At 35.4% G+C, this 22,136-nt stretch overlaps 1 protein-coding gene across 1 annotated transcript; it reads left to right on the top strand.

Annotated features, from left to right (window-relative positions):
- The first annotated feature begins 1,463 nt into the window (after nucleotides 1–1,463).
- On the top strand, nucleotides 1,464–20,461 carry LOC150097773 (putative glutamate receptor). Its single transcript, XM_090406987.1, has 6 exons — nucleotides 1,464–1,514; nucleotides 2,348–2,454; nucleotides 6,134–6,221; nucleotides 12,423–12,584; nucleotides 16,111–16,264; nucleotides 20,217–20,461. Exons 1-6 carry the CDS (start codon nucleotides 1,464–1,466, stop codon nucleotides 20,459–20,461), a joined length of 807 nt encoding a protein of 268 aa, XP_090263113.1.
- Nucleotides 20,462–22,136: the final 1,675 nt, after the last annotated feature.

Raw genomic sequence — 22,136 nt, forward strand, 5'->3', positions numbered from 1 at the left:
TGGGAAAAGATGAAAAAGGGGCTGAAAATAGAACTGTCTTTTAGGGTAGGGTTTATGGGAAAAGTTGGCCTTTCCTCTAAAAACAGTTTCTATTTTCAGTCCCTTTTTTCATCTTTTCCCACCCTACAAAAAAAGCCCTCCGCCTACCCTTAAAAATAATATGTATATATTATATAAAAAAAACGGGTTTTTTCAAATTAATTCTCCCACATTGCCAACCCCCCGCTCCCCTTTCAACACCATAACAGCATAAGTATGCATATTGCTGAAAGGAGACAGGCAACAACATCTAAGAAAAAGATATGTGAGAATTTTCTTCTACTATGCTACATATATATTCGTCTCTCTAAAATACAACTTCTGCTAGGCCCTAAGCCAATGACATTAAAAAGGGACACTCCTAAACAAAAGCAGCAAAATAGCCGTAAAAATAATAATTATAAGATTTATCAGCTCCTAGGATGTCTTTCATTTATACATACATTTATCATTTACATGTACTGTTGTGATAAATGATACAAATCATTCATTTATGAAAATTCTTTAATTTTTTTACAAATATATTCGTGTCAAAATTTATATTATTGGTATTAGTGAATTTAACTTATGTTCTCTTAACTTCCTTGTCCTAAGTAACTGCAATTATGATATAAAATGAATCCACTTAGATCAACAAAAACAGTTTCCAGTCAGTGAGACACAAATCTACGTAACTTGTAATATTTTTAAATATCCTCTGACAAGGTGAAAAAAAAATGTATTATAAAGGATATTGACAAAACAGATATAAACCAATAAAAATAAAACTTCTAAAGTATTGTAAAGAAAATATTGTTATTGCTTAATAATGTTTTAGATTAAACAAACTACACATCGAGAACAATACACCGATTCATCATTTGTAGATTGATATTCAATGAGAAAGAAATATATTTGGAACGTCAGTTCGATCATCTAACATCATGAGCCTCTTCATCGCTTTTCTTTGACAGCAGGATAATGTCCCCGATTTTATTTTTTAGTGAAAACTGTATAAAAGGAGAGAAATAGATTTCTTCCTGTTCCAAGAAACTCTAAGATATAATTCATTTCCTCTAGCAGTATGCGAAGCAAATAACTGTGCGTACCAAAACATATCTTTTTTGGTCTAAAGTAAGTTATGAGGTCAGTTTTTGTCGTTCTTGTTAGTCACAGGATATTGATAAAATAGTAGTCAATAATTCACGTCTCCGCTTGAAAATTGCTTTAACCACAACTTATTTTGTATATTTTTCCAATCGTCTGGTTCTTCAAAGCAAAATTATTCTGATTCCTGCTACTGTTGGTGTGTCTGTCGCTTTGAAGACAAACTGTTTGACTAGCTGTTTAACATTGCAGTGCAAAATATCATTTGTGTGTAAACCTTTCTTTATTTATTTTGCAGTTTAGGAGAAAGAGGGAAAGGACCTAATTAGTGGAAGAGAATGCTATACAATCCAAATGGCAAATTCTTCTTGAGAGCCTGTGCAGCTCCGGTAAGTAAAAACACTTAAAATATCTTATTATCTAATAATATTATGAACAGGATTATTTTTAATGACTGATTGAAGTTTAAGGCATTTTAATATTTTGACGTCAAATAAAACAATAAATTAAAAAAGAAAAAAAAAGAATAAGGTTGGCGAGGAGATAAAGAAAACATGATTCAAAGTTTTATTCAAAACGGCAGGGAGTAAGGGACTCACCGAGAAAGTTCACTTGAAGCTCTGAACTCCTCGTTCAGCGTATCGGCAGACTATTTGCGATTTTTACGGATTTTCCTTCGTAGCACCGTAAGGGCACGTTCGGTGAGTGTGGTGGGTCGTCCACTGCGAATTACATTTGCAATTGATTTCCGACACTTCCCTGTCAGTATTGTACCGCTGATGGTTGACACCTGGGATAGCCAATTTGTAAACAATTTGCCGAACAGATATGCGCAGTATGGCGTCCTATCACAACGTTTCAAACTCCGTCAGTTCCATTCTCTCAGCCATTTCACCCGGATGCAGTTGCACTGGCTTGATGCTCCTATTCCTCAATAGCGATATTCCTCCTATAGCCATATTTCTCTAATTTAATCTGGTACCCAATGAGAACCTTTTATAAGAAGTTCTCATACCTTCCCCCCCACACCCTTAATGCATTGTTGTGTTTTAGGTTTATGGATGTGTAGTTAATAAATCTAAATTAGACAATAATATAATAATGTACAGTAAACACAATATTGCCGATATCGCCCTCTTAAATTGTTTTAATTATCAAGTTTTATTTCTTGAGTGGAAAATTCTTAAAAAATTTACACTTTTATATTTATATCTCATTCCAGTTGATGCAATGGGTCACTACAGAAATTGCTCCTAATAATACGGTGACAAAACTTGGTGGAGCGATGAGTCATCTTATGATTTATATAGCTCGAGCAATGGATTTCAGGTGAGTGTATTAAGAGGGGTGTCATATTGGGGTGGGGATTGATAACTGTTCGCTGCTTATAGTATTTATATCAATAAGCAGTTAAATTGTAGTTTTCGGAGATGACTAGGTTTGTATTTTTGTCAATGTTGTTTTAATAATCTGATATTCATGATATTACTTCGCGTATGAATCACATTAAAAATTACTTTTATTACCAAAGCATCCTTTGGTTATTTTCAAAGTAAGCACTTTAGGGATGGCGTTTTTCATGATATGACTTCGGTATGAATAGATCGCAATAAAAATGAAATAAGCTTTACTTATGGATGTTACTTGCGACTCCATGTTAAAAAATAATATTTAGATTTTACAGTAAGTTTAAGTGAAGTTAGATGCACAGAAAAAAAAATTAGCCTGGAAATACAACGCACGTTAAAGAACTATGCTTACCATTTTTATGCGGTTTCCATCTACGAAACGTTTGTGTAAATCTATAGTATGTGTACATTCGTATCGTGGGTGAGCAAAGGATGTTTTTCTATTTTTATTAATTTTATTATATTTCTTGTATTTTACTTCGCCAACTAAAGACCATTGCAGGAATCCACGCCTAGGGGAAAGGATTCGACCCCTGAGCCTGTTATTTGAAGAATGGATCGGTCAAACACTTGGCAAATCAAGTCGGTTGATCGAGTGGATAGCATACCCACTCTGTATGTGACATTGGCTTGAAATCCCACTGCAGGCATGGATATTGTGAATGTCTTTAGACGATAGATGAATCTCGTCACTCAATGTGTGCCCAACCCGCTACTTTGGTCTCTTGAACAAGTTTTCTGGTTTATTTAGGCATTGGTCCACCTACGGCACTAAAGATTTATTAATTTATTAGAATAGGTTTACCGTTCCTCGCGTGAAGAATTCACATTACAACAATAAACAAAAAACAAACAAAAAAGGACACATTTTGCATGTTTATCGACAAGCCTAGAGACGCCTTCGTACACATCATCGTCGATTAAACACTGTGTCCATCCACAAAGGGTTGTAACTAAATTGTGCATTAATATCGTGCAGATTTGCAGATTAACAAAATAATTTTAACGAGTAGAGAAATACCGTTCCTATTTGGCCATAAGCAATATCCAGTTTAATTGGTTAGGTATAAGAATTACAAACCTGTGCATTGCGGTGAACAAAGGAGATCGCCAAGAGAGAAGGACTTTCGAGTGATCAGTATTTCACATTTGTAGACTTTTTCATCTGTGGTGCCTGCTGTAGAGACCACAGACGGAAAATTTTCAGACCTCCTATAGGCAGCAGGGGGTAGTTTCACACTGGAAACGAGATTCATCTTCCCACTGTAGTATACTCACGATATACTACAGCATAAACAACTTGGCAAACCAAGGAAGGAACGACTTCACAAAAAAAAACATGTCATTTAAATTACAGAAAGAGTAATGTTAGGGAATATTATTTTAAAATGAACAAATATACTTTTTTCTAGAATTCTAAATGTTTCCACGAAAGTGTTAGCATCATTCTGGCAAGTCCCGATTCTGTTAAGCTATCAGCTCTTCTCTTTAATGCGATAATAATCAAGCTGACTACGGAAGAGGAAATTAATTTAGGGGCTCTCATATAATATATTATTATTACTATTACTGTTATTACGTGACACCTTCAAGGATTCATCGTGGGGGTTAACTCTACACACATATCTCACCGTCTTCCCTACTACATGTAAATCATTTAACTGCACACATCGCCATCTATCGGCTACCATCATCATCAACAACAACAGTATTATTTATCTATAATATACGTGTGCATTCATCACCGATATATCTATGCGATATAAAAAACTGAGTTTCCTGGAGAGGGGAAAAAAAAACCTACTACATCCGTATGAGATTGACTAACATTTCACATAAAAAATCCCAATAAAGATTCTTCTCATGAAGACGAAAATCGAACCCAGGGCTGATCGAAGGGTGCATTGATCTATTGTTGGCCCCATTCCGCTAAGAAAGCGCTAAATTTTATTCTTTTAACTAGTGAAAGAGTTAAACTAAGTAACTTTCGTAATGATGACTTTTCATCATTACGAAAGTGCTCTTCTAGCATTCTTTTATAATATTTTATCATGAACACTGCGAGTTCATGATAAAATAATGTTGGGCCCATATACGAGAGGTTGGCTAGTCAACCTACAGTACGTTAGTACCATATATAGGTCGTGGGTTGGGAATAAAGAAACTTGTTTACATTTGATTTGAACGCCTGTATGTTGTATTCCTTGGGAAATACGTCAGTGGGAAGACTGTTCCACAGTATTGCAGTAGCAGGGATGAAGGAGGAGGAAAAGAAACTTGTTCTGTGGGTTTCGAGGTGTACTGTGAAAGGATGTTGGGCGGTAGCTGTACGTGTTCCAATGGGCTTAGTACAGAGTGGGGGAATTATTGATGCTGTTCCAGATGAACATTTCCCATGGAAATATTTATAGAATATACGGATTGCAGAGACCAAGCGTCCATATGAAAGTGAGGGAAGCGAGTTGGTGAGAGAATTTTATTAGTCTAATTGCTCTCCTCTGTATTGAGTCAAGCATTTTGAACGAGCGTTTAGGAGCTCCACTCTAGATGTGAGAGCAGTATTCGAGAGCTGGGCAGATTTGTGATTTATATAATGTTAACAGCTGTTTAGAGGTGAAGTAGCGTCTTCAGCGAAAGAGAAAGAGAAAATCCAGTTTTTTGGAAGCTGAGGATGCAATGGTTGTGATGTGTTTCTGCCAGGAGAGGCTTGATGTCAAGGTAATTCCAAGAAGAGAAATCTCATCTTGTTTGGGAATTTGAGTGTTATCAAAAACAATACCTAGTGGGAAATGCTTCTTTTTTATGAGAAATAAGACAGAACTGGATTTTTCTAGCATTGAAGTTGACGAGGTTATCTGAACCCCATTGGCAGATGACTTGGAGGTCGCAATTAAGGGCAGTGGTGGTTGATGTTCTGGGGGTTGAGGTGAGTTGTGTAGAGTAAGGTTTATCAAATGAATGGGAAGAGTGCAATGTGCTGTCATCTGCAAAACTGTGTATTGGGTTGGGGTCAAGTGAAGGTCATTGATATATAGAAGGAAGAGAGTCGGTGAGAGAACTGAACCTTTTGGGACCCCAGCATTAGTTGAATGGTGAGAGGATAGGGAGCCGTCTACCATCACGCATAGTGTGCGTCCAGTAAAATATACGCACACTTCATATATTTTACTAGATATATTTGAAGTTACTACATATATTTGAATTCAATATTAATGTTTCTTCTTTCGTTCTCTTCTTCAACTCATGCAAAGTTCTAGCATGACCTAAAGTAAATCACACTTTCCTATTATGAAACTCAAAAAGTATAAATTTATTTTACGATTTCGTGAAGATTTTTTCTTTTTTTTCCACAATCATAATATCAACTAGAATTGTTCGAACGAAAGAATTTGCCTTTTGCTGAAAATTGCTTAAAAGGCAACTGAAAATACGTTTCAGTTGCCTTTTAAGTGTATTCGATGTCGATACATTTATAAATAACATACTATGACTAAAAATGTGTATCATCGAACACCATTCATAAAAAGGTTGAGATCATAAAACAAAAAATTTTAATCTTCATTTTCTTTTCGACTGTTATTTTTTCCCTTTTTTTTTAGGTATACCGTCATTGCACCAGCTGATCGTGAGTGGGGAGTGGTAAGAAACAACAGGTGGACAGGAATGATAGGATTGATGGCAAGAAATGTAAGAAAGAAAGTAGACTAAGTGTTACAAGTTTAAGAACTTTTTAGAGTGACTCTTCATGGTGACTTTAACTCATTTTTTAGAAGATCATATAAACAAACTGAAAAATCACCTCCTTCATTCAAAGGTTATCAGATTAAGCAATGGTTGATGATCGTATCATATTAATTCCTTTGAGATATAAGGAAGTTATTATATATTTTTATGCCTTCATTCAGAAAACGTTATCTTTAAGAAACGTTATAAATGTTACAAATCTATAAGATCATCAATACCGCTGGAGATTAAAGAAGTTTTTTTTTTATCATTTTTATACTTCATTTATTTTTGAATAATCAGGAAACCCTGCCAAAAATATGGAACATTTGTCAAATTTTTTGGTTTCTAATAAGCGAACAGTGGTCTAACACCGAGTAAAATTTATCCTCCCCCTCAAATGCAGTCCCAAATATCCAGGCCAATGGCGGGATTTCTAAAAGCGGCTTGTTGGTTGAAGAGCGAATCCATTAACCATTCGACTAACCAGGACGGCGATAATTTAATAAATGTACATGATAATAATAATTTAGTCAGTAAATGTAAAGTCTTTGGCATGATTAGATATCCAATGTCGTGTTATATTGGTGGGATTAGGCTAGAAGAAACTGATGAGGCTAGGGATCTTGGAGTGTTAATAGATAGGAAGTTGAAGTTCAAGGGTCATGTGGCAAAGATTGCAAATACAACTCAAAAGATAATTGCAATGCTGAAACCAACGTTCACAGGTAAAGATGAGGATGTTATTTTGCCTCTTTACAAGGCCTTGATAAGACCTCGCTTGGACTATTGTGCGCAAGTCTGGTTTCCTGGTTCCCGTTGTGATTCTGATATATTGGAGAGATTACAAAGGAGAGAGTTAAAATGATATGGGGATTGTGAAATTCTGAGTATGAAGACAGATTGAGAATTTGTGGACTCCAGACACTAGCAAACAGGAGAAAGAAGGGTGATATGATTGAGACTTACAAACTTCTGAAAGGGTCATACAAGATTTCGATTGATGGAATTTTTCAATTTATGGAGGGTGGGGAAAGGACAAGAAGGCATGCTTGTAAGCTGAGAATGAATGCCGCTAAGAAGGGGTGAGGGCTATATTTTTTCTCCGAAGAGGGTGATGCGTGATTGGAGTGGATTGCCGTTGGATGTTGTGAGTGCAAGCAGTGCGAATGAATTCAAGAATAAGAGAATAAGTATGATAGCTAGTGTGTGTGTGTGTGTGTGTGTGTGCGCGTGTGTGGCTTCCCTTGATGAGTCTCTGAATCCCTGGAGGTCTCTCTCTCTTAATAATAATTTTTTATTTTTTTTAATGGACAAAGTTATGCATAAATATGCATAATTTTTTTTATCATTACTTCATTTATGTTTACGGAGTACATAAAATGTTATTAAAATTTTACACTAAATTATTCCAACCACAATTAATATTAAATATTAATATAAAATGTTAGTAAAATATTTAAGATAATTTTATACATTGGAATTTATTTCACATTTATCAGAAATAATAATAATAATTTTTTTCCAATGATTTTTATTATTAAAATTATGATTGCATATTATACATTTACAAAACATGTTGTTCTAGTTGTTTTTTTAAACAATTAATTCCATACAAATTTTCCTTTTTTTGTATAATGTGTTAATAATAGTTATTATAAATGGTAATTTATAGCTTGCAATTGGATAAGATTATATTTTTAATAGCATTTATAGCATAACAAAAAGTTATACATATTTACATTTTTTGCTTTTAATGTATTTAAGCACTGTAACTACAGCACTTCAATGTAATAAATAATTCTTTTTTTGCTTTCTGTTGATCTCGGTTGAGATGTAATGTCTCTGCTTGCATCAGGCTTTTTAATAAGCTTATCTGAGGATGACTCCGGTTAGATACTTTTTTATTGATCTGATTGATGTGTTGGAAGTAGGCTGATGTTTGAGAGGTCAAATGAATGATCTGAAAGGTCTGATCAAAGTGAAATTGCCGATATATTCTGGTGTTATTGCATCTGTCTTGGTGGTTCACATTCATGTTTGTTGTGGTCTTCTTTTTGAACTAATTAGGAGACTTTTTTTTTCACAGTGGAAGCCTTTCTATGTCTTCTGAGCTTTTGATTTGTTTCGTCTTTGAAGGTTTTGACTTCCTCAAGAATATCTTGGCATCTCTGATCCATAAATATCGGTATTTTTTACCTGTTTTTGCTTTTCTTGCTTGGTACAGATTATGGTTGAATGGTGTTAAATATTCGGATAGGAAGATTGGTGTATTGTCTTGCAATGCGTTCAAGTCCTTGGCAACTGGTTTTTTCTGTCGACTGGCTCTTATGAGATTGTCACTCGTGGACTTGGTTTTAAGACGAACTATGAATGGTGCAGGTCGTGGCAAGCCTTGTTTTTTGCTCTTCCTAGGAATCCGATTTACGGTCTGAATGTCGTTAAGCTGTAGGGGGATATCAATTGCATGACCTAATTTTAAAACTACATTTCAGAGGTTTTCTGTAAGTGCTGTTTCAGGAAGACCGTCTTCTTTATATTGTTGTTGATTTAAACGTTCGTATTGTAGTTTTAGGGATTCAAGTAATTGACGGAGTGCGGATGTCTCTTTCATCAAATTGTGTTGCCTTTCATTTAATACGTTAATGCTGATTTTCATGTCTTTTACCATTTGCAACACTTCTATCACTGCTAAATTATTACGTTTGACCAAATCTTCATATTCGCTACACTTTTTTGTTATTTGTTCGTTCTGTTTGTCAAAGAATTCTTGCACAAGATCTACTAAGCTAGCTTTTATAGTCTCTTGATCGTTTTCTATTAGTATATTTAAAGAGTTGAAATTATAGGACTCACCTGCATATTTTTCTCTGTTCAGTTCGTCGTCTGATTTTGCCTCCGGTATAATTGGCTGCGTCGTAGGTGGCTGCCTTAGGTGCGTTTCTTTGTTCTTCCCAGAATAGGCATTTCCATTCCTCGCGTGTTGCATTGGATTTACGTTGTATGGTTGTTTCTGAAAGGCCAGCACATGTAAAGTGTAGAATCCTACTGCATTTCGCACAGGTTATTTGATTTCCGTCGGACGATAAATCCTCCAGGTATTTGATACACTTCATGACTCACCTTCCCTTGAGCAACTGTAATGTGATTGTAAAGATGGCGACGTCCTTTGTTCTTCGCTCGTTGTTGACCACGGTTCTTTCTGTTCACTCCTCAGCACTTCAAAATTTGGTTTCTTTTTAGCCGATTTCGGTGAATTTTATATCACTGTCTTCGGTGTGACAAGTAGAGTTACTTGGGAACACTTTCAAATTAAAAACAGGAGTTGAAACCACTTTAAAACTATAAAAACCGGGAGCATCGATATTGCCGTGCGCCTTTTCGTATGCATACACGGCGCGCGCACACACACCAATAATAATAATAATAATAATAATAATAATAATAATAATAATAATAATAATAATAATAATAATAATAATAATAATGATACAGTAATACACTAGTAAATTCGATAGATGGTAACTCCACGATCTGTATATGATTGACTGGAGTAACCTTGTCTGTGTCACCAGTTAGTTCTCTAGAATATTGTTGTTTCATCTAGCATTGTATTTTTGCAACACAAAGCAAAGTCAGTCTCAAGCTTTTTTCTTTTTTTACCAGTATATAACAGGACCCAAAAAGAAATACCAAAAATAAAGTAGCTGCAGTTTTGCCAATTTACTAATTTTGAAAAGCATGACTTTCTTTTCCTCCATTTCACCATCATTTACTTTTCACAACTTACTTTTCGTAATTTCCCAAACTGGAAGATTTTAAAATCATTTAAATGTATTTACATGTGAGCTACTTTACAATTTTGTAAAAGACATACGCTCATCGCCAGTAACCTCCCATCTAACTTCCATAAAAGTCAGTAACAATACTTTCATCTACGATTGACCATAATAAGTACTGTAGACCATAGACAAAATTCTAACATCTCATTTTCTTCTTCAGGATTTTCTAACTGCATCTCCCATTTAAAAGAATACTGCGAAATTGTAAATGCGAAAATACAAAAGTGCATGAGTCATGTACGAATATATCGATACCTTAGGTAGGTTATTGGCATTTTTCTAGAATTTATTTACAATAAATATATTCTTCTTCTTTTTCTTCTGCAGCTTTTCCCAATTAAGTAGGGCCGCTGTTTTTGGTGATTCTCCTCCACAATCTCCTGTCTTTGGCTGTAGCCAGATCCAAGTTCTTCATTCTCAAGTCCTCCTCCACCACCATCTCTTCTTTGGCCGTCTTCTTCCCCTGCACATCCACCTGCATGACCTTTCTTCCCACATACTCTTCTTCCCTCCTCATCACATGACCAAACCATCTCAACCTTGCCACCTGTATCTTTGCTCCTAAGTTCGTAACTTACCGTTCCACTTACATAATCATTTTTCAGAGAATCCTTTGTGGTCACACCGCACATCCACCTAAGCATTCTCCGCTACCTCCATGCTGATGTTATTTTTCCTCAGGCCACGGTTTCCATAGCATATGTCATAGCTGGTCTCACTACTCTCCTGTAAATTTTACCTTTAAGACTGATCGGTACCCTCTTATCGCATAGCACTCCAACCATCTGTCTCCAGTTTCTCCATCCTGCTTGTATCCTGAATCTCACTTCCTTCTCAGCCTCACCATCCTCTTTCTTTGTTGAACTTAAGTATCTAAAGTCACTGACCTTCCTGATGACATTTTCTTCCAGCTCTAGATCTGTCTCCTGGCTGCCATCCACTTTGCAACACATATACTCTGTCTTACGTCTGCTAAGTCTCATACCTCTCTCTTCCAGTACTTTCCTCCAACTTTCCAGTTTATCTGCCACTTCTTCTCTTGATTCTGAACACAGCAAGATGTCATCTGCATACAACATAGTCCAAGACGCGTCTTCTCTCATCTCCTCCGTCACCACCTCCATCACGATGTTAAACAGGAACGGACTTAACACTGACCCTTGATGCAAGCCAACTGTCACTGGAAAACTTTCTGTCTCTTCCAGGCAGGTTCGAACTTTTGTCTTCACATTTCTCTACATCTCCTGCACCAACCTGACATATTTCTCTGGTACCTTCTTCTCCCTCAAACACCTCCAGACTTCTTGCCTTGGCACTCTATCATAAGCCTTCTCCAGATCAATAAAAACCAGATGTAGCTCCTGTTGCTTCTGTCGAAACTTTTTTATCATCTGTCGTAACCCAAAGATAGCATCTATCGTCTATCGACCAGGCATGAAGTCACATTGCTCCTTTGCAATCTCCACCTCTTTCCTCAGTCTTCCATCAAGAACCCTCTCTAGGATCTTCATTGTGTGGGACATCAACTTTATTATTCTGTAATTCTTACAGTCTTGGGCATCCTCTTTACTCTTGTAGATGGGAAGAAAAGTACTTTCCCTCCATTCCTCGGGTATATTTTCCTGTTGACAAAATTTTATTAACAGGTCCCACAGCAGGTCAATTCCCTCCTCCCCTAGTGCCTTCCATGCCTCCACAGGGATCCTGTCAGGGCCTACTGATTTTCCATTCTTCATCCTCTTTACGGCTTCCTTCATTTCCTTCACACACACACACACACACACACACACACACACACACACACACACACACACACACACACACACACACACACACACACACACACACACACACACACACACACACACACACACAAACTATGCAATACAAAATTAAGATTATGCATTTATTTATTATTGTTTATATATTTATGTGTTTTATGTGTCCCCACGAAATGTTGAAAACCTATATAGTACATTACCACCGTGAAAGGACTAAAAGTTTATTATTTTTCTCAATCTTAAATACACTTAATACTTGTTTGTTTATTGTCGTTCTCTTAAGAAGGATGTTTTCGTACAGCATATCAAAAGGGCATATATTTGCTTCGTTGGAAAGATCTGAGTTTGAATCTCTTGAAGAACTCAACGAAGTTTTTCTTAGACTTTTCCTCCATTGATGAAATAATACCTAATAAAGTTATTACTTATCGAATAAAATGGATTTAAATGTTCATGATGATTCTATTGACCAAGTTATTTTTTAAAATTATAGTTTGGATGCCTAATACATGTTAATTACACTCTGCTGTTTTGTTTTCTAGGAATGCGATATAGCTCCTGCACCTTTTGCCTTTAACGAGAAAAGAAATGAAAAAGTCATATACACCCCCGTCTTGTTTGAAAACAAAGTAGCTATTTTAGCAGGAATGTCCAATGCAGAACAATCAAATCTTTTCAAAAGTTTGCTAACCTTTGATTGGCCGGTAAGAGTTATTTATTAAATATGTATATTTATTAATTATTTTAATATTCACTGTATGTCCTTTTAGGTAAACCTTACCCACAAAAGATTGTAAACTTACAGCATTAGTAATCTGGATGAGCTGATGGGGTAGTGGTTGATATTCCGGAATCCTTCTAATCTAGAGATCAACAGGGAACTTTTTCCAAGTAATTTCAAACTTTCAGAAATATCCATACCTACGGTGAAGTTTTAATATTCATGTTGGTTGGAGAGCAGATAAACTACCAACTCAGGTGGAACTATCCATTACGTATATACAATGGCAGCTCGTGGCTTGAAATCGTAGGGGTCCCGCAACTTTCGAAATATACATACACACTGTAAATACAGTGTACACGTGTTTGGATAAAATATCAAAATTATGATATTTTGATATTAAATATAAAAATTTTAAAAAAATTAAACATGAAAAAATATTGTTTATTATCGTTAAAATTATACATTTTAGTATAATTCAAAATTACTTAAAAATAAAATCCATTCTTTTAATTGTAATTAAAGGATTGGATTTACAATTTTTTGACATTACAATTAAATCCTTTAATTGTAATGGCCAAATATTTAAAGAGACGGAGTAAACACGATAAGCACTACGAACACTCTACTTCTGGAGCAAACTGCATATAAACAACAGTGGAACTGTGCGACGGACAGTGCCGCATTACGCTAATAGCTCGCATCTCACTATGACGTGCATATGCTTTCGCACGTAGCTGCTGTGACACAGTGGTAAACACAGTGCTGCTAAGTGCAACGAGATGGATTTTTATTTATTTTTTATACAAAATAAGAGAATTGTATAGGATTGTTGATGATAAAATTAAATATTACAAGCAAATATAAATAAATTAATAAATATATTTATATATCGAGAAAAATTGGGGGTGCTGCAGTTCTGCAGTGTCTATGCACGATTCACCCCTGCATATACAGTAGTAAAAACGATTCATACAGAGAGAAAAAGTTTGTAGCCCAAATGTTACACTTTGGACTCAAAAGTTTACCATTACATAAGATAACTTACTTTTCTAGTTTGATGGAAATCATTTTTATTTCTGTAATACCTCGAATTCAGAAACCAAATGATTTTCTTGACTACGCAGAAGGAGAATCTGTATACATATCTGAATGGCGTGCTAATATATTACAATTAAGCAAAACACAATCTCATATTCTTTATATAATTATTTTATTTAAATAAAGAAATTTATTCTTTAAAACTGTATGTTTCTTACAGCAATATTTTATGTTCTATAAAATATAGACGAGAAAAATGTTTGATGGCAACTCTTACATGGATATGTAAAACTGATTCATATAATAATAATGCAGCCGTAGTATTATTTTTTATCATTACTATTATTACGAATGCCAAACAAAGAAGAGGTGCCTATGAAAACAATTAAAAGGGCGCTTTACAGGCTGATTACACAAGAAAACGGAATTATTTAACAACACAGATTAGAACCGCAAAAACAAACCATTATATCGACATCACGGAAACGTGTCACCTTATCAATGAAATGCTGGACAATACACACAAAGCCACTTCCTCGTAAACGACGAAACCCAGTTTTGCTTGCGAGTACAAATCCCTCAAACAGTTGGCAAACCGCTTTAATGAGCACTTTGTGAACTTTATCTAAAAACTGCTGGAAAATTTCGCCCTTCACACATGGAAATAGGACCACTAGGACCAAGCGCAACCCATGAACGCGATTCTTCACAGTAACAAAAGAAGAACTGTCACTTGCAATTCATCGAATTAACCCTAAGAAGGGACAGGAATAGACGCCACCAAACCTTTTCAAAAAACATCAAAAGATAATCAACTAACCTATGTCATATTATATTAAGACTGTTAAATAAAATCTTCGAAACGGGCACATGCCTGAAACACTAAAGAGTAAGTTAATCACTCTCATATATAAACTTTGAAAAATAAACAATCTAAGTAATTACAGACCATCGCCAAATTGTCTGTAATCGACCAAAACATGGAGCGCATCGTGCATTGCGAACTCTCCACATACATTGGAAAATTTCGAATCATCCAAAAACACAATATGGTTTCAAAAAAAATAAAGGAACAGCAATACTCTTGTAAGATTTCACAGACCTATTAAACGCTGCGTTCGATGAAAACAGAATAGCATTAGTTGTTTTTATTGACCTACCAAAAGCGTTTGACACACTAACACACCAAAATCTTGTAGAACAAACTAGCAGATATCGGAATCTGAAGTCGTTTACTCCAGTGGTTCAAAGCATACATAGAAAACACAAAGCACATCACACGTATAGGATCAACGCACAGCAAAGAGGTACCGGTAACCTGTGGGGTATCACAAGAAACCGTTCTTTTCCCTATTTTGTTTAATATACGCGAGCGAGCGAGCGCGTACGCACGCACACACACACACACAACATTATCCAACTTCCCTTAAAAAGTAATCTCTTGCAGTACGCAGACATACACCAAACAAACTATATTGATTAAAATATATTGCTTCGATATATATAAAAATACTAATCTATAAGACGTTATATGAAAATATTTTTAAGATTACATCATCTGCAAAGACTACAAACTTAACAGATTACAATCGTTGCAAAATAAAATGATAAAACTGATATTTTGGGAAAAAGAGGAAAGTCCACACTCATTCGGGTCACAATGACAGAACACAAAATATTTAAGGTAAAACAAACACTTGTGCCACTTCACAATCATGCTAAAATACTACTTCAGTCCAACCAACAGAGTAATAATCAGAACACAGTTAACAAACTACATAACACATAAGTATGAAATCACTAAGGAAAAGTCACCCTAAGCATCAATGTTGATCTGTTGTGATCAACAAACTACCATTCGACGACAGTAACCTAGGGATCCACAGAGAGCCGCAACAGGTGTATATAGATATCATAGCGAAACTGAAAATTAGAGAGAAATTATCCAAAAAAAAAAAAAAATTATAACGAATTCCTCTCAAACACCAACACAAGGATACAAGCCCTATGCCCCTTCCCTTCAAAATTGAATAAATTGTGCCCATGCAGTGGTTGTTTGTAATGTATCGCTTGTAATGTATCGCTTTTATTCGCTTCTACATGTTAGCTGGAAAAATGCACTTATTTACTGTATGTATATAGAGATGTACTAGGGGGGATACGCCCCCCTGGTGCCTACCGCGCCCAACCCCCCCGAGTTCTGGACTGGTAGGCCGGTTCTCCTTGAATTATGATGACTCGAATTTTGAAGACTCGACACTCAGGGTAGCCCCTGAGTTTCAAAACGTTTCAAAAAACGTGACATAAAAAGGCTTATCATTTTATATATATAGGGTAGATATATAATGTTTAATAAATGTTTCAATAGTATACATGAATAATAAATACTATATGCTGTAATAAAATAATAATAATAAATAAATAAATAAATATACGCTGTACTATATGTTTAAATATTGTTTTCTTAGGTGTGGCTTGGATTACTTATATCTCTTATTTTCATCAGTATTTTCTCCGCAACTATTGAATGCGTACTGATCCCCGAGATGCATTCCTTTTCCATGTTCAAAAAACGCCTATCAAGGTACTTCTGGTGTTTAGTGTCCAGTCTTTTTTGTGAAGGTAAAGAATTATTTTATTTTCCATGATTGAGTGTATCAGTAACAGTAAAATATTTCGTTTGACTATTTTTCTGTATTTGCTGTTCATAGTAACAGAAGTTTATATAGTCTTTTCTCCATATGTATTTTTTGTTATTAAAAATATTATTACAAGTATTGATTATAGCAAATTAAGAAGATAAACAGCAGATAACAGTTAGTTACATGGTGAACTGAGAAGTAGAATATCTAAATTATCCAAGTGAGTTAAAATATCCTATATCTGATCCTGTTAATATATTCTATATTCACACGATGAGATTTGTATTTTATGACAAATAGTTGAGAAATCCGGGAAAATATAACAAGAATCATCAGCCTACGGTACTAACCTCTTGGTTAGTACTGTAGGTCTAAATTACCTAAATCTTGGTTTAAGATTTAAGTAATTTAGGTGTTCTTATTCATGATCTATGCTCATGAGCCAAGACATTATGCCAATCCAGCCTATTTCTGGCTTATCAGACTGTACAATTGGAGAAGGGGTCTGTGGTAGCAGTATCGCAATTTAGATATTATTCTCATGGACAGCACACTGAATCCTTTCCTCCCCATAAAACACATCTTCGCGGCTAATCTTTGGATTATTTCTGATCAGATATTGCCCTGCATGCTAGCAAATAGACCTGAGATATCTGGACTCTTCGCCATGATAAGGTCTCTTGTCGCGAGTTTAGCTTTGGGCAAGTATGGTTTTGAAAAGCATATGGAATCATTCTTAGCACATTCTTTTGATTTCAATCCTAAAATATTTGTGCTGTCATGTGGAACATGTCATCCAAAAACCGGATTTCGGTGGCAAACTGTGAACAGTATTCTGTCTAGATGGTTCAGTATACCTCAGAAACCTTCTATAGTCTAGTTAAATCAGTGCCATGACTGGTGCAAAAGGTCATCTCGGTCATACAAGTCCCAGTCCAATACTCTACTGGATAGGTGATCATAATATTTTGAATCATGAGTGTACATGGATCACATTATAAGGAAAGTGGCACGAAACTTCATATTAAAACTGATTTTATACTCTTAAATACAGTATCATACCAGATTGCATGATTTTTTAACTGAATTCAGTAACTGCTCCGACAACCATGGCATGAAAATTAGGAATTAAACAAAAACGGTAACTAAGTAGGAACATGGAAAATATTAATTTCATCCTAAATAACGAATCGACTGAAGAAGAAAAATATTTGCCATTTAGGCGCACAATTTTTAATAAACTTTGAAATTAAAAATGAAAAAAAAAAAAAAAGAATAACTGGCGTACACGAAATCAACTGAATAAATTTAAATGGAACAAAAGCGAAAAATAAGTGAAAACAGCAAACCAGGATGCTAATTAAGCCAATTTTAACTTATGGAGTTGGATGTTAGATTAGAAGGAAATAGTTGATCGAAAACTAGAGCAGAGGTCGGCAACGCAGTGCCCGCGAGCGCCATGGCGTCCGCAGTGAATTTTTGGTGCTCCCTCAGAGAAATTATCGTAAACTGCTTTGAAGCTTGCGGTGGTAATTCTAATAGTTCTAATAAGAACTGGGCGATGGACTGAGTCCTTGACTCTTTATCCCGTCATCTGAATGAAGAAAATCTGTGTGGATGGGGTGTTATGAGCTAAAAGCTCTAGTCATGGCTGGGCAACGGCAATAGCCGAGCCTCAGTTAAAGCTTCATTGGCTACAGCATTGCTATCCGCTACCCTGGAAGTCCTAAAAAGGACTCATAAGTCTCACTCTTGAAATCCGCCTTCTCCCGCCACCGCGGTGGTAATTTTTATAAGGACTGGCTTAAAGGGGCGAAGCAAGAATGCTTTACATCTTCCCCGTTATCTGTAGAGGACAGTGTAGGGATAAGGTGTTATTGAGCAATTAAAGCTCTGATCATGGCAGGAGGGTAACAGCAATTTGCAGCCTAGATGGTAGTATATCTAAGAGATACATTCATTACTAGAATGTGCTAAAATGCAAGAAAACGTTTATAAAGAAAAAACACTGCAATAAAATACATGATGGTACAATTAAGTGAATATTAAATCCAACATTATTTCATAGCCGAATATAGAAACTACAAGAATTTCGTGCCGAATATATAGAAACTAAACGTTTCGGCGGATGCAAGTAAGTAGTACCTTATGGGCAACTCGTAGTAAAGGTGAGCAAGCTCCAGACCTCTTTCCTTAGTATTTTCCATAAATGTAGAACACATCTTGCAGAGGTCAGCAACCTTTTTAATATGAAGAGCGCAATATAAAAATTTTAAAAAAGTACGGAAGGTTGGTGACAGGCATTTTTTCTCTCATTTCAGGCTTAGAAATTTTATAATTAGTTGTTTTTCAAGAAAAATCAGATTTCAAATTTTAACATTATTTTATTTACCTCGCTTTTAACGTATTTTTGTAACATATGAATGAATATAAAATTCCATAAAAAATAAAAATAAAAAATGAATACAAAAAGAATATCCATGTTAATAATTAGCATGTATTGAGAGGCGCTCGCATCTGTCAGATCAGATGCGAGCTTGCTTTATCAATCATAATGGCAAATGTATTTGTTTAGTATGCAAAAATAGTGTGGCTATTTCTAAAAAGTAATATAGAAAGACATTTCGAAACCATTCATGCCAATTGTAATTTTAAGTTTAATTATTTAAATCAGGAGGAGTCGACAACGCAGCGCCCGCGAGCGTCATGGAGCCCGTAGTATTACGCTCTTCATATTAAAAAGATGCCGACCACTGAACTAGAGTCTTGCACGTATGAGAGTTTTCTGAGAAAAATTAGAAGTGCGAATTAACAGCATTAATACAGAATCACATGAACAATCAATGCATCATTTGATTGGTTGTTTTGGATTTACTGCCGAATCCGTGTGTTGAGGCTTAAGTGCTGTGAAGAATTCATGTTGGAGGTTTAATGGAACATTATCAGCACTGAGGAAGGATTAAAGCTAATTTTAATACTTCCAATATTTCGTATCCGTCACAGAGACATCTTCAGGGATTACAGAAAACTTTTTGTAACAACACACACACACACAAATACAATACAACAGTGAGTGAAACTAAAGTCTTTGGTTTCACTCACTATTGTATTTTATTTGTATGTGTGTTGTTACAAAATGTTTTTTGTAATCCCTGAAGATGTCTCTGTGACGGATACGAAATATTGGAAGTATTAAAATTAGTTTTAATCCTTCCTCAATGCTGATCATATTCCATTAAACCTCCAACATGAATTACTGCCGAATCAACAAAGGCTGAGATGAGTATTTGATTAGTCTATTTTGCGAGATCAATACCCGATTTTGGGGAAGAAACCCCCCCCTCACCACCATATGATATCGCTGTACTCACCTTCAATCAAAAAAGTCTGCATAAAGGTTCTTCGAGTCCCAGATGTGATTCTAACCCATATCTTTTCAACCAAAATATATCGTGGTTGCCAACTAAGCTACTGGAGGTTCTTCAAGAATATGACCGGAACTAATCTCCGGTGTTATGTTCATTTAAATAGAATGATTGGTAGTGTCAAGGTGGTAGGAAAAAGACCCACAGCAAGACGAAGACCTAAGTTGATTGATGCAGTCAGAAGCACCTCGGAAGACTGAAATATAAGATGTGCAATGTTTGGGTTGTGACAAATAACAGACTCATTTTATGCAGTTGCCTATAGGAAGTAATTAATAATGTAAACTCATATAGCACACCATAAGATGGCACATATCAATAATTTGGTGATGTAGGTGAGGAAAGGTTGCTTCTTTTTAGCTTTAAACAAGTTTTTCATGAATCGCAAGCAGATCCCTGAGCATTAAAGATATTCCAAGGAGTGAATTAATAAAAATAGTGTATTCGCCTTATACAGTATTTGTATCTAGCGTATGAATATGATTAAGGTATATTAATTAATTACAGGCTTTCCAGATCAACCAGCAACCATCTCAGGGAGAACAGTTTTGGCTGTGTGGTGGTTAGCTGTTATCGTGTTGATGAATGGATTCAGCGGAAATTTGAAGGCTGCTTTGATGGTGAATCAAGAACAATCAGAGAAGATCGATTCAATAAGGGATCTTCTGGATAAGCCTTCCGTTATTCCCCTAATACATAAAGGGACAGGCTATGATTTACATATTTCGGTGAGTAATAAGAGTATTCGATGATTTACCAAGCTAAATCATATGAATTTATTGTTATTATTTAGCGTATGATGATACGACACTGTGATGCTCATAATGTCTGATACAACACAACTATGAAACCAATAGAAAGTTATTGTTTATTCTAATATAGTTTATGTCTGTAAATTATGTAGCTTTTCATGGTACATTTGCCTATATGCGAAATGAAAAATCCTGCCTATCTACTTCTGCCTGAGTTCTCCAAATAGGTTATAAATCTATAGCACATTAGGTACTATCTAATGTGGCGAAGCAATGGTTAGATAAGATGCTCGAAAAATCTTCATGTTTGAATTATTTAAATTAAGGGGATATTTAATCCCACATTATTTTAAAGCCGAATAAGAAAACTTTAAGATAGAAATCAAAATTAATTTATCGGTGCACCTTTATGACAACTCGAACTATAAAGTATTAAAGCTATTATCACTATAATCTTGGTATTATTTGGTTTACCTACTCACTGATGAGACCTAAATAAAGGTTGAAACCGGTCTGGATAGTGATAGTGCCCTATCTCCCTTAATGTAAAACAACATACATCTCCTAGGGGATGAGTTTTACATTTGGGCAAATACTAAGAATAGAGATCGTAGCTTTATCCACCTTTTTAAAGAGTTGTCCGGTGTTGTACCACCCAGGTGTTTGCAAGGGTTTGCAAGGCTTGAACTCGCCGAATTTTTATAGTTTGCTATATTCGGCATGAAACTCTTTGATTTCTATCTTAGAGTTTTCTTATTCGGCTTTAAAATAATGTGGAATTAAATATCATTAATTTAAATAATTTTAACATCGCCGAAGTGAAGCCTTTTGAATCTTTATTTCATTAATTCTTCATGTTTGGTCTACGTACCAAACAGGGATAGTTTTTCGAGCAATTTTAGACCTCTATTAAGCAGAATGGTGGTTTCACACTGAACGATGGCATACCATATAAGAATATATTCACAAAAAATAAAACAAATTCCTTCCTACCCAGAAGCTGTTGGTCGGTGTACGACGACACTATCCACTTGGTTAAACAGTCAGACAATTTCCTTTTCTTTTTCTTTTTTTAAAAGCAGTTTTGAAGGTCCAGTTTAAACGCAGTCTACTTCTCTTCATATCACACCATATTTCTCTTAAATACTGAATATCATGTATTTAACTATTTGCTTGAATGATATCCACCCGTAATTTCATGAGCATCGGGAGATTCCTTTGTGCTCAGTCCGTGATAGTTGCACACCAATTCTCACCAAGTGACCGCATTATAGACTTTTCTTGAATGTTCAACTTTTCAAAAACCGGTCGCATATCCAGTGTGAGTGTCCGTAATTTGCTTCCTGTATTGAATATCAGTTGTAACCACTTTGTCATTTCAGCGTTGCTTTATGCAGATGATTTAGTACTTGTAAACATGCGCAGTGTAAGTGACTAGGATTCTCTAACTAAATTAAATAAAAACGTTAACAAATTTCTCATGAAAATCAGCAATAAAAACTATGAAAATATGCATGAACATACAAAACGTCACTGCATCCTGAACGGAGAACTTACAGAACAATTAAAATATTTCAACTATTTAAGACTCAACCTTTAGTGAAGACGGTAATTAAGTGTGAAAATAGATAACAGAATAAGAAAAGCTGGTTGGTGGCGGAGACAGTTAAATAAA

This window comes from Typopeltis vanoorti, chromosome 17, assembly GCF_054136105.1.
Source record: "Typopeltis vanoorti isolate ZY-2024b chromosome 17, IOZ_Tvanoo_1.0, whole genome shotgun sequence".
NCBI classification, from domain to species: domain Eukaryota; kingdom Metazoa; phylum Arthropoda; class Arachnida; order Uropygi; family Thelyphonidae; genus Typopeltis; species Typopeltis vanoorti.